We start from the raw sequence: 13,872 nt of genomic DNA, 5'->3' as shown, positions 1-13,872 counted from the left end.
AAGGTGGCATGGCTAAAAGCAACACAGATGTGTTTATATTAGGGCTGGGAAAATCGAGAAATTATTCAGCATCGATTCTGAGATTTTCCGAATGCATCGTGATTCTTTCTTGAATCGATTCTGAGCTTAGTTTTGAACATCAGGTGGCACTGCATGCTTTAGAATTAGCCGTACTCTGGTTGTTTCCAAATCCTTACTCACACTTGAACCTAAAATAATAATTCATAATATTCTAAAAGGTTGAAGTGAATTACAAAGGTGTTCACAATGGGCTGTGTTTACATTAATCTTGTGTCATAAAAGCATTCTAAGTTGAGGTGAAATTACATGACTCAGCCGAGTGCACAAGTGCTCTTTAGCACTCTTCTTCATGAGCATTTGAGTGTGCGGATAAAAACTAGATTAGAGCGCCATCTTCTGTTAAAATCTAAGCTCAGAATCGATTCCAGAGAAAACGCGATGCATTCTGAAAATCTAAGAATCGATCCACGAATCGATTCTGCATCGATTTATCATCCCAGCCCTAGTTTATATATTGGTGGACATGCCAAGGGTAATAGAAGCACACTACCAGTTAAAAGTTTGTATACTCTTTGTTATTTACTCTTCACTCACAGAAATAAAGGTCCAAAAGCTTTCACTGGGGTGGTACATTTTCAAAAGGTATACTTTTGTTCCTATTTGTTTCTAATATGTGTACTTTAAGTACTAATATGTATTTAAAGGTAACAACCAAAGTCAGGAACTGTTGCACATTTAAGTTAGGTAGGTCATTTTCAGCTGTGAGTCTCAAAATGGGAGGTGCAGGTTAACAGGTTAATAGTCAGTTAGGTAGTTGTTAAGTTTAGGTATAGGGTAGGATTAAGGGATCTAAAATATGGGTAAAACTCTAGAATAGGGAACACTTATTTACTATTAACTATGACTTTTCCCTCAATAAATTCCTAATTTGCTGCTTATTAATAGTTAGTAAGGTAGTTGTTAAGTTTAGGTATTGGGTAGGATTAGGGATGTGGAATAAGGTCACATAGAATAAGGCATTCATTTGTGCTTAATTAGTACTAATAAATGGCTAATATTCTAGTAATATGCATGCTAATAAGCAACTAGTTAGGAGACCCTAAAATAAAGTTAACAAAATATGATCATGCAGAATAAGGCACTAAAATGTGCTTAAGAAGTAGTACACAGCCAACATATTTGTAATATGCATTCTATTTAATAGTGAGAATTGGTCTTTAAAATAAAGTGTTACCACTAGATTCTTACATTTTCTGAAGGAAATGTGAGAGGTGACTGGCCATGTAAAACGTTTGCCATGGTGCTATGGAGTTTTGAGTGTCATCGTGTCTATATGCGATTGCCAAATGCTAAGGTGTTATGTGTGGTTTCTGATCAGAAGAGGTCACCTCAAAGTCTCCATAATATTCTGGTATCAAGATATATCTTGTGTGTAATGTGAACAATACAGGATTAAATACACAACAAATTTCATACTTGGGGTAAGGTATTTGTTCAGATCCATAACCTGAGTATGAGCAATAATAATAGCAATGGTTACCTTAACAAACAGCAATAAAGCATTGTTAGGTGCATGCAGTAATCATACAATCAACGCACATTTATTTTATGCCATTTTAAGAATTCAAATTACAATTGAAGCCACAGCTGTTTGCATCTGTTCCTTTCATTAACAACTTACTCATCATGGTGCGTAAACACATTCAAAATTAAGCTGCCTCTGATTAGAATATTTACATTCACTCTCTGACCTCAAATTAGTTGAAGCATTTTTCTCCGAAGACTTAATCACCGTGATACTGTTTACACACAGCCTGTCCCAGTGGTGGAAACCAGGTCATGATCAGAACTGACTAAGCAGTGGATGGCGTCTTATGTGCTCATGCTAAATCCAGAGGATTATGCTTGGATCAGTGGAGAAATAAACGAGACATGGTATAGAGAGCGGCCAGATTTCAGACAATGAAATTTGTTTCATTAGCTCACAATAGACACTGTTTGGTAATTAACACAGTGATCTTTTCGTGAAATCCCAAAAGCGGAATTTGGAATTCAACTGTGCTTTTTTGTGGGGTCTTCTTAAAGGAATAGTTCAGCCCAAAATGGAAATGTTATCATCAATTATGCACTTTCATGTGATTTTATTTCTTCCGTGAACACAAAAGATTATGGTAACACTTTATTTTAGGGCCTCTTCACTATAGTTGCTTATTAGCATGCATATTACTAGAATATTAGTCATTTATTAGTACTAATTAAGCACCTAATCCTACCCAATACCTAAACTTAACAACTACCTTTTACGTAAGTGATAATGTATATCCAGCCTTTTACTGGCTTAATTATAAGTGGGATAATGTACATCCAGCCGGTTGTTCTCGCAGAATAAACCCTGACAGGGTCACCAGGACCCCGACGCGAAGCGACTACTTGCCACATAAGTAAATAATTAGATGCAAAATATTGATTTGAGTTGAAATATTTGAACGCAAAGCTTCCGTAAAGACAGCAGTTGCGAGCAAGCGGCAAATTCTAATTAAACGGACATTTAAGGGAAACGGTGCAGTCAAACCACGTATTACACAACATTTCACCACAAAATAATAATATAATTATAAAATAAAATAAAATAAAATAAAATAATTAATGGAAATGACGAAAATGTTTTAAAACCTTACCAGTTTGTTAGTTCTCTTATAATCCATTACAGCGTACAAAACAATCGTAGCAAAATGGCAGCAGCTGAGTTTGTATGAAATTTAAATTAATTAAATTTATGCATTTAGCAGACACTTTTATCCAAAGCGACTTACAGTGCATTCAGGCTATTAATTTTTACCTATCATGTGCTCCCGGGGAATCGAACCCCCACCTTGCGCTTGGTAACGCAATGCTCTACCACTTGAGCTACAGGAGCAATGAGAGCAAATCCGCGATACCAGGATGACATAATTAAACCATTGTACACCATTTTGAAACAAGTTTTAATATTTTATTAGCTAAACAAATGCAAAGCTTTCACCAAGAAAAAAAAAAAACAGTTCTAGCAAGAGTACAGCGCCGACTGCTGTTACCAGGATGAGCCTGTGTTATTAGCTTTTACAGGTTGTTATCCAGGGATAACATACCTCGGAATGTCGCGACTGACCAATCAGAATCAAGTATTCCACAGAGCCGTGTAATAATAACTATTAATAAGCAGCAAATAAGGATAGTTAATAGTGAACAAGTGTTCCTTATTCTGAAGTTTTACTAAAAACATAGACATACACTGAAAGGGGTTGATGATTTAACCAGCCAAGCTCCAGAAATGCCAAAAAAAAAAAAAAAAAAAATGCATGTGCAAGTCACTGTGTTTCTGTAAAAGCATTCTTACTCTTGCAGGTAGACTTCTCCTCCAGCCCTTCCCACGTTGCATTAGCTAAGCATTTGATGGTCCTCCTGCCTGCCAGATAGTAGCCGGGGGAACAGCTTAGCATTATCCGTGCACCGAACTCATTCAGCAAGCCTGAGATGAGATGCCACACCATGTGTTCTGAGAGCAAGCTCTCAATGTTAGGGCACTGAACCGCTGCAGGACAGAAGGCAAAGAATGCATTAATGGAAAACAATGACCTTGTTGGTCCTAGACCTGGAAAAACTAGAGCTTACATAAATTATGGGATAGATCTATAATACCAGTGAAAAGTTAGGACACACTTGACTGATTGAATGGCTTCTCAAAGGCTTCTTTACATGCTTAAGATTACATTCAAATGTCAGTTATTTTATTTAAAATGAATGATTCGAAAAGTAGCCAACAGGCATCCAGAATATGCTGTTTAAAAAGCATCCTGTAATCTGTGTCCAAAATTTGCACGGTGTCATATGAGGTGGTTTGTGAATTTTCAGTCAAATTACACATTTCTTATTCGCCATTTTTCTTAAAAACATGTTGACCTGTCCAAACTTACACCAATGGTTGACAATCCTGGACTGACTTCAAACAAAGAGAGCACTGTTTGAAAGAGCTTACACTTCTTACTGACTTGACTTCTGTTCCATTGTGTTAGCACATTTACGATTGGAAAATGTGGTTGCTTTGTCTTGTGTGTTTATATAAAAGTGGTTGAAAACTGAAGTGGAAACATAAGGTTTCAGAGTAACAATACTGCAGCCAGCATGGAACAGATGGTCCTTTGATTGAACAGCACAGTGCATAGCTCGGATTCAAAAGAAGCATCATTTGGTGCGGGTGCATCAAACTTTGAGAGAAAAAAAAAGTCTCGCAAGCTAGGTCAGGTATACTAAACAAGATCTTAAGTAGACCAAAATATCTTTCCCTCCCCCTGCCTTTATCTCTCACATAATGTTCTCTCTCCATGTTCTACATTACAAAGGTTTCATGTCCCTCAGCTCGCACTTGTTTAGAAAATTACATACAGCTCGAGTGCTTTACAATACAGCTAGTCTCAGAAACTCTGGATGTGTTATGCTATCATCTGAAAGCTATAGAATGAAAGAACACCTTGACATGAAGCCTCATCAGAAGCCTCATCCTTTCTCCTTATCATCGATGATGAGGAATATCATAATATTAAATGACATTATGTGTAGCAACATCGGCTGTGACGAGTGTCTTTCTCGCTGTGACCTCTGAATGCATAATACTTGGTTATGTGGGTGTGGGCTCTTTAGTCGGCTTTGTAGGCTAATGGTAATTCAGGTCAGAGGGGGGACATGCCATATCATACCATTTGTCTTGTTTGAGTTGCCAAACCACAAAAAATCAAGTCATTATTGTTAATTTTGCCAATTACCTGCCCTACATTATTCTCAGAGGAGGCACCAAGCGAGAAAGCGGCTGACTGCGGCGGTTCAATGAAGCTGTAGATTTTAACATGCTGTTGTCATAGAAACAGAGGGCTCGATTTGCTCACGTAAACAGCGGGTAGGATGTGCCACGTTGCTCCAGGTGCCATCCTCCAGGCAGACGGCGGTGAGCAGGCTGTTTGCGTCAGGCTTATAGCCCTCCTCACATTGGTACTGCACCTTACTTCCCACTGTGTATTGGAAGCCGTGGAATGACCCATTAGCAGGAGACTCTGGCACTCCGCAAGACACAGCTGCCAGATACAAACAACATTACATGTGGATACATACTAAACAGTCTATCTATATATAGACATATTCTATTCAAATTCTTCAAACACCTAGTGACTTGACTTGCCTTCTAGAACAAGCGCAACATGACCAGCAATGCTATCATACCACTCCTCATTCTAAGCACAGAGAGTTTTCAACAAAAATATTTTTTTCAAAACTGAAGCTACATAGATTTTAAAAGGTCATGACAGGCTGAATATAACACTCCCATTGATTTACAATATTTTTCTTTTAAAGTGAATGACATTGTGATTTTTATTGCCTTTTTTATGTATGCTTATACATTTGTGTGTAAGTGTGAACTTAAGGACTATGATGAAACTGAAGACATGCTTTTATTAATAATAATACTAATAAAACAATTAAATGAGCATAGCAGTTTTAAAATTAAAAATAAGTAAAATAAGCAAAATATTATATTTTATATTTTGAAGGCACTAGCAACATTTCACATACTGGATGAATTTTACAATGTCATGCACAATGTTTTTCGTTCGATTCTATGCATAGTGATAGTAAATGTATACAGAAATGCAACCATTTTATTTATTTATTTATTTTATAATGCATGATGTCGTATTAACAAATGTCTAATTTGGAAGTAGGAGTTTTGCAGAAACACTTGAAGGTGGTTAAATAATAATAATAATAATAATAATAATAATAATAATAATAATAATAATAATAATAATAATAATAATAATAATAATAATAATAATAATTATATATATTTATATTTTTAATTTTTATTAATATTATTAAAAATATTTATATGTATGTTTTATTTTGTTATGATGTTTAACTACACTGTATAAGTAAAGTTATATTTACTATTCAAATTTATATTATTTTAAATTTACTGCTCATTGTTAGTAAATGCATTAACTAATGTTAGCTAATGGGACTTTACTGTAAAGTGTCACCGGAAAAACTGGCCTAAAACCCGTTGGTTTGTCAAGTCCTGTTGGTCTTGGGTAACAGTCCTCTATTACATAACTATTCATATATGAAATTGGCTCTTTTCAACAAGAAAAAAAATTAGGGGGGTCTCTAAAAAAAACTGAAGGCACACACAAGCATTCAGAGGAAAGCAATGGGACCAATTAAAGCTCTTCCTTGTTAAAATGATCACAACTTGAATAAAAATCAGGCCGGGAGCCTTCCTCTACCTCAGACTGACCTACTGGCAGACTGCATGGATCGCTCCCACCACTTAAAGAAATTATTGGCCTTAATTAGCACCCATTCTAGATGCCCTTCAATACAATTGGGGCCTAGCCAGGGCTATTCTGAGCCTCGTGCAATGGTAAAAGGATATTAGTGCTATAACCTCCAGTCCTTGAAATGGTGTCATTTACCTTTCTGTGATTAAGAGTAATGAGATTCCTTGAGTAAAATCTTTGCTTGTTGAATGTAAAGAAACTTTGGCTGGCATCTTTGTGAAACGTCCTTAAAAGGTGAGACGTGGGCACCAATTTTGGGCAGCAGTCAGAAGAAGCTTTTCATTCACTAGAATGCTCTGAACCAAAATAACATTATATATATATATATATATATATATATATATATATATATATATATATATATATATATATATATGATCAAACAACAACACTGTGTTCATAATGCATACATATACACATACATGATTGCAAACCTTGCATATAAAAACGAAGAGGCTCATATTAAGTTTGACATCCTGAAGTTATTTATCAACATTTTGTCTAGGTTAAACACATCTTCTTTGATGGAACATTTGTTCGAAGAAAAAAGAAAAGAAGAAAAAAAAAAAAAAAAAATCAATGACTTGATTCTTTTAAAAGTTTTAGACCCTATTATTCCTGCATTATTCATGGAAAGTGCAATATACTTAATCGTTATATAATCATCTCAGCCTCATCTCTTAACCTGCCTTAAACTTGCACAAATAACAGCTGGAGCAATTAGTTTGTGTACTTCCCGCAGAATGACACATTTTTTCATATGCGAGGAGGCAGGTCGCCTTTTCAAGGCAATTCCCTGTTATATGAATGAGGAGAATGAGCCAGTGAATATCTCTGTGGAGTGTGAGTTACCTTGACACAGTGGGGCCGGATTGTCCCACTGGTAAAGTCCATTGGGATGGAGTCTGCATGTGGCATTTCTGTGACCTACGAGCCTGTAGCCAGCGTTGCAGTAATACTGGAGCCTGCTGCCTGGCCGGTCTCTCGCCCTATTAATGACTCCTCCATTCTTGGGTTGATCGTTCACACTGCAGTACGTGGCTGCGGGAGATGGAAACAGGCACAGTTTGTCATTGTATGATGTTAAGGGTGATCCTACAGTTAGAGTCACTTTTGAAATCTGGAAAAATTAAACTTCTTCACTCCATTTTTGTCTAAGTTAAAACATGTATCACTTGTTAACCTTTATGTGTATTTTAGTATAATGTGACCGTTTGGATGTTTGTGTGTGATGACAGTGACATTGCCCACTTCACAGATAAAAGCAGTGCTGATTCCTTTTCATACACACTCCAAGATTTATGCATACATTTACTTATGAAATTTCCTTTGAAAGTAGACTAAATATATTTATTTTTAGATATGTTTAGATATTTTACTTGAAAACAAGACAAAAGTACTGATTAAAGACTGTTGACATGCAATAACCTTCAAAAACCATTACCCAAACTACACAAGGCATTTTTGCAACCCTGAATATGCTAAATATGGGTTCAGCTGGATCAAGGACAGACATGGTTTGTGCTTAGTGTTTAGTGTCCTAAATTACTGGGATAATAAATGTAATTACAAAAAAAAAAAAGCCAATTTCTGTTTATTTTAGAATTTTGTTGACCAATGAGTCCTGATGCAATACTAGATCTGCACTTATTTTGACAGCTTTTAATTGGACAAAAAAAAAAAAATTTAAAAATCCAAGCGCAATCCATTTTTTTTTCTATTTCCTCACAATAAAAATACTGTATTTTAGTTTTTTTTTTCTGATTTGTTTTTTTAATCTTTTTTTGTGGTGGTTGATGATTTTTTTGAACTTAGAACTAACAGAATTGGACCTAAAAAGCCGTCCAACTCAAACTTGGAATTCTGTGTTTAAACTTGATTCTGAGATAAAATGAAAGAGAAATTGCAGCTTGATGGTTATGATCAGATCATTAGATCTTGTTTTTGATGTGACATAAATACAAGTTTACCCCTCATAAAAAGGAAAGCAGAAGCTTGAGGGATGTCAAAGCTTAATCTCACTTCAGACAGATCGAATCAAATGCATCATCACACCAATTCTGCTGAGAGGTTTAGGCTTAGCAGTAAGTGATTAACTAGACCTAGCATAAAAAAAGCTCATTTGACACTGAATTTTGATTTTCTTTACCCTTAAAGCACAACAGAAAGGCAGGAAACACAAAGAGGGGCTTGAAGTTGCTTCTCAAAGATGTTTTGTAGAGATAAAGGTGTTATATTTATCATAAAGCATTACCCACATCTTTTAAATACTGAAATTTAAGAATAAAAAATAAAACGCAGTAGCCACTCAAACACATAGTCCCTCTGAGCGACTCAATGGTTTCTCATTCTGTCTGCTCTTGACAAAATCCAATAAACAGGAAACAGGTGGCAACACACTGGAATAATAAGCCTGCATAGGGCATAGCATGTCAGAAATATCAACTGAAATGAACACAGAGAGCAAGAAATGTTGACAGAGAGGCAGAGAAATGGGAATTGGTGAAGAGATGCTGAGTAATCATGGCCACTGGCTTTGTGGCCCATATATCACGTTTAGCCATTGGTAGAAATGTCGGTCAGAAGCAAACGACATGGTAGTTATTCAGTAAAATTCATTACTGCATCTTTGACCTCTATTACAGCAGACTTGCCAATGGCTCCCTGAAGGTAGAACATGTCTGGTTCTAGCCTAATGAGGGCTAACTTTTTCTGACTTTTTCCCTTATTGACCCATTTGGATCCAAAGCAACAACCTTGGGGGGCTAAATGGTGGGGATTAATCTGACACACACATATTGCATGCTATTAAATATACCAACAGACAAATTAGAGAGAATTGTAAATGCTGCTTTTAAATTTAATAAGATTTTAATTTTTTGTATTTTTTAACTGTTTCCTTAAATTGCTTGATCAATCAAATTTGGAATATATTAAATTTTGTTTGTTTGTTTTATAGTTGTGTAACGTATTTTGAAGCCTTTCTTGCTGGTCGCATGATCAGTTGACCATCTGAGGTAAAGCTGGTTTGTTTTGCTAGTGAAATTCAATTGTGTGGAGTGGTTCCCACTCAGAGCCACCAGCAACGGGCTCTGTCCAGATGGCCCTGGTAAATAAAACATCACAAAAACAAGTAATGCTAAATATTGCAAACCACAGACGTGATTGAAAAAACAAATGTCTTAGAGCAGTGGTTCTCAGACTTTCAAGCCAAGTGCCACCTTTGATCAAATCAGCACATCCGGATTCAATCTAGCAATCACTACTGTTTACACTACACTGCTTTTCCTGTCACTTGGCTGGGTCCTTGAGGATCTTTAGAAATGCTCTAAAATACATACGATAAAATTGAAAAAAGTTTTATCGTCCATTTCATAACCACTAACACCTAATCATCAATATATCTCTGAATCCTGAGCAATGTACTGAATCTTAAATCTACTCTAGTAACTGGATTGCTCTGCATTATGGAATTTATGTTCAAAACTGAGTGCTAAATTTGGTGTTTCTGAGTAAAATGAAAATTCATTCTTAATTTACCCACCTTCAGGCCATCCAAGATGCAGGTAATTTATTTTATTCAGTAGAACAGTAAAAAAGATTGATAATAGTAAGATAAATAAACTAGCCTTAATCAACTCACCTTTTCACATAAACCATTTATTAAAGGTTCATACCACATACCTTTCATTTCACCCCTTCATTCAAGTGCTCAGTGTACACATGCTCATATCAGCAGGTAATAAGTCCTTAGGATAAAATCTGAACTAATGCTGAACTGAGGCAATAATATTGTAAATAATGTTCAGTTTCTTGCACAGACCAATCATTTCACTTCAAAAGACCTCAAAATATTGTCAGGAGTCACAGGAATTAATTTTGTGTTGCCTGCATATTATAATTATTATTTTTTTTTTTTTTTTTTGACTCGTAATGTGATGGTAGCCATTGACATTTTGTGAATCACCAAGGACCTCAGTTTCAGCTAAAAATCTTCTTTACTGCTTAAAAAAATTGACCTACATACAGTTACTTTGGATGGACTGAGGGTGAGTACATTAACAGCAACATTTCATTTTTGGATGAGTAAACATGCCTCCTAAATATAAAGCTCAAAGATTATATATATATATATATATATATATATATATATATATATATATATATATATATATATAATTATTATTATTATTAGTTTAATTGTCTCAGTTCTTGGCTTGATCTTTTGTTTTAATAGTATGTATTTACATTTTAATAAACTGGTCAAAATGGCTCATAAATGATTTGTCCAAACATATTTTAAAGTGTTGTTGTTAGAAGAATAGAATAGAATAGAATAGAATAGAATAGAATAGAATAGAATAGATTAGAATAGAATCTACCATCAAAGATCTCCAGTTCGTCAAACTGCTTCTCACTCTGAAACATTTCCACATAAATGACGATGGTGAAAGCAGGCTGCACTCTGATGATCCATGAGCAGGTCTGGGAGTTGGGGTAGTTTTTTGGGAAGCCTGGACTCAGGATCACACCAGAGGAGGCAGAATGTTCCTCATTTGCGGGACACTGAGCTGTAGCGTAGACACAGCATTTCACAGGAATCATGGCTATTATTACACATCACAATGTGGTTATCCTACTAACAAAGCACAAGATGCAAGCTCCAGAGTATTCCAGTAAAAAACTGTAAAGTTAAAGAACTTTCTCCAATATGAGCAGTGCTTCTCCTGGATTTACCTCAGGGGCCGCAAGCTTGGTTTAAGGAAGCAACAAAGTGAGTTGAAGCTTTTTGTTAATCCGCTTTGTGGGCGGGAGGGTGGAGGAAACAAACCAGGAGAACTATCGCTTCTTCATGGAACTGTACAGAAAGTACAGACAAGCCAAACGGCTCAGATTTACAACTGAAAGCTCCCAAGACAGCTGTCGGCTACTGTCTATTTGTTACCATACAACAAACCAATGCTGCCTCTGGGGTGTTCAGTTCCATCTTTTTATGGATTATATTTTTGCAAGCTTTGATTATAATAATCACACTAACAATTCAACATCTTTATTATTTCAGATTGGTGGCCCCCAACCATCTTTAAATTATTTACATGAAGTACTTCCTTTTGGTTGCGTTTTGGAATTCCCATTATTAAATAGATATTCATTACTGTAACATAGTGCTTTATTTATGTATTACCATAAATGGATGCTAAACTCACATCTTGTTTTCTTTCAGCACCAAAATAAACAATCCAAGGTCACTATTTATCATTAATACGCATGTGATATCAAATCATAATTCAGTACGCAGCGTATGTGAAAGATAATACACCAACATTGCATATAGCACTTTAAAATTTGAATAATTTACTATAATTGTTGTATTTAGTATTTTTGATATATTATATATTAATATTTCATATAGTTCTTTAGGTTTTGTTTATTTTTGTCCTTCACACACCGGTGGTGGACCCTCAAACTGCAGGTGAGAATTCAGCTTACAGGTGAGCTCATCGCTGCCAACCAACGTAAATCCAGGAAAGCATCGATACCTCACAATGTCACCTGCATGGTACAGTAAGATGTTAAGAAGATGATTCAACTTTTTTTTTAATCACATCTTCGATATTCTTGCACAAATGGATTGTTGTTCATACCAATTTCATAGTCCTGGTCTTCAAATAATATCTCTGCTTGTTCAACCATGGGGGGAGGAGGGCATTTCTTTAGCCCATAACCTAAGGAAAAAAAATAATAATAATAGTTTTGAAGCAAAATGCCTTTTCTTTCTCCTTTATAGGCATGACACATCTCACACGGCAACCCATCCAGTGTATCAATTACACAAACAACATGTGACAGCATACAATTCTATGTATTGACATACAGGGAGCCCTCTCAAGAATAAAAGCTGCACTGAAACCACCCGTCTATAACTAACAAATATGCCAGACTGAAATGAAAGTTGGAGGTATAGATGAAAGACCAGTTCATTTTCACACTCCGATTTTCTTATGCTGTTCAACACATGCCTGCATGCTGACACTGATATCAAAGAGGCCAAAGGAAGCTTCTATTTTTGACTCTTTTAATCTCCAGAAATAACGTGATGTCATCAGAGGCAGCAGTCATGCCTCTTTAGAGAATAAAAACAAGTTCTGAATATATTTCGAGCGGCACTTTACGGTATGCATTCAGGGGCAACGTTTTTCATTTGAAGGAGAAACTAACCATGGAAATTGAGGACAAAGAATCCGCTTGTCGAGAAGTCGCTGTGGAACTTGATAAGAACCTGATTGAAAGTGCTGTAGGCTGACTCGAGGGCTGTGTTGCCACTGAAAATTCCCAGCTGTGGGTAGCTTTGCTCTGGGCCGTCCCTGGAAGAGGAAACACGCATTGAAATTACATTACAACCTGTGATCCTGCCATTAAACAGCATAATAATGCCTGGTTGGAAAAAATTTATTTACTTCCAAATTCACAATGAGATTGTGCTGACTTTTGAATAAAAGCATTACATTACAGACCAGCTTCAACGAAAACAGCAAAAATGATGACTTAACAGACTAGTCCGCTTGTTTAATGGCTTTTGAAGATTAATGGCCAATATTACTAGGAAAGTGCCGGAGATTTATATTTCCACATGTTTTTAATCAATTCAGTACTGTTTCAGATTATTCAGTGGAAATTATTATTACATTCGGCTCTGTGCTCTGTGATTATTACAAAATACCTACGATTTAAAAACAAGCTTTCCATTCAGTTATTTCTGTAACTTCAGTAACTTTAGATATGAAAGTGTTTCAGATGAAGAAATTCGGTAACACTTTAGTTTAGGGACCAATTCTCACTATTACCTTGTTGCTGATTAGCATGCCTATTATTAACATAATGGCTGTTTATTAGTACTTATAAAGCATATATTCTGTACGGCCATATTCTAAATACCTCACCTACCTAATACCTAAACTTAACAAATACTAACTATTAATAAGCAGCAGATTAGGAGTTTACTGAGGTAAGAGTCGTAGATAATGGTTTGCTAACAGTGAGAATTGAAATAATTGAAATAAATGCTCTATTAAAAAGCATTACATTAATGAGAATATTAATTACTCAGAAAGTGAAATGGTCACACTGGGGACCAATTCTCACTACTAACTAACACCTTTGCCTCAATAAAATTCTAATTTGCTGTTTATTTATAGTTAGTAAGGAAGCTTTTAAGTTTAGGTATGGAGTAGGATTATGAGATCTAAAATCTGGTCATGCAGAATAAGGCAGTAATATGTGCTTTATAAGTACTAATAAACAGTCAATATTTTAGTTATATGCATGCTAATAAGCAACTAGATAATAGTGAAAATTGGTCTCGAAACCTAAAGTGTTACCAGCAAACCATATCAATATGCCCATATTAATGACAGGGTATTATTTGATAATGGCAGAGTATTAATTGTTATAGTAATTAATTGTAAATTATGCTTTATTATAT

At 35.5% G+C, this 13,872-nt stretch overlaps 1 protein-coding gene across 1 annotated transcript in view; it reads right to left on the bottom strand.

Annotated features, from left to right (window-relative positions):
* The window catches only part of LOC109062300 (CUB and sushi domain-containing protein 1-like), a 602,118-nt gene that overhangs the window by 32,605 nt on the left and 555,641 nt on the right, over positions 1-13,872 (bottom strand). Inside the window, 8 exon segments of the mRNA XM_042768416.1 lie at positions 3,398-3,592; positions 4,941-5,126; positions 7,242-7,431; positions 9,350-9,495; positions 10,772-10,960; positions 11,829-11,942; positions 12,035-12,115; positions 12,609-12,754. Coding sequence (XP_042624350.1) covers positions 3,398-3,592; positions 4,941-5,126; positions 7,242-7,431; positions 9,350-9,495; positions 10,772-10,960; positions 11,829-11,942; positions 12,035-12,115; positions 12,609-12,754 — 1,247 coding nt within the window.

Source organism: Cyprinus carpio, chromosome A13, assembly GCF_018340385.1.
Source record: "Cyprinus carpio isolate SPL01 chromosome A13, ASM1834038v1, whole genome shotgun sequence".
In the NCBI taxonomy this organism is placed as follows: domain Eukaryota; kingdom Metazoa; phylum Chordata; class Actinopteri; order Cypriniformes; family Cyprinidae; genus Cyprinus; species Cyprinus carpio.
This window is presented reverse-complemented; position numbering and strand designations above follow the sequence as displayed.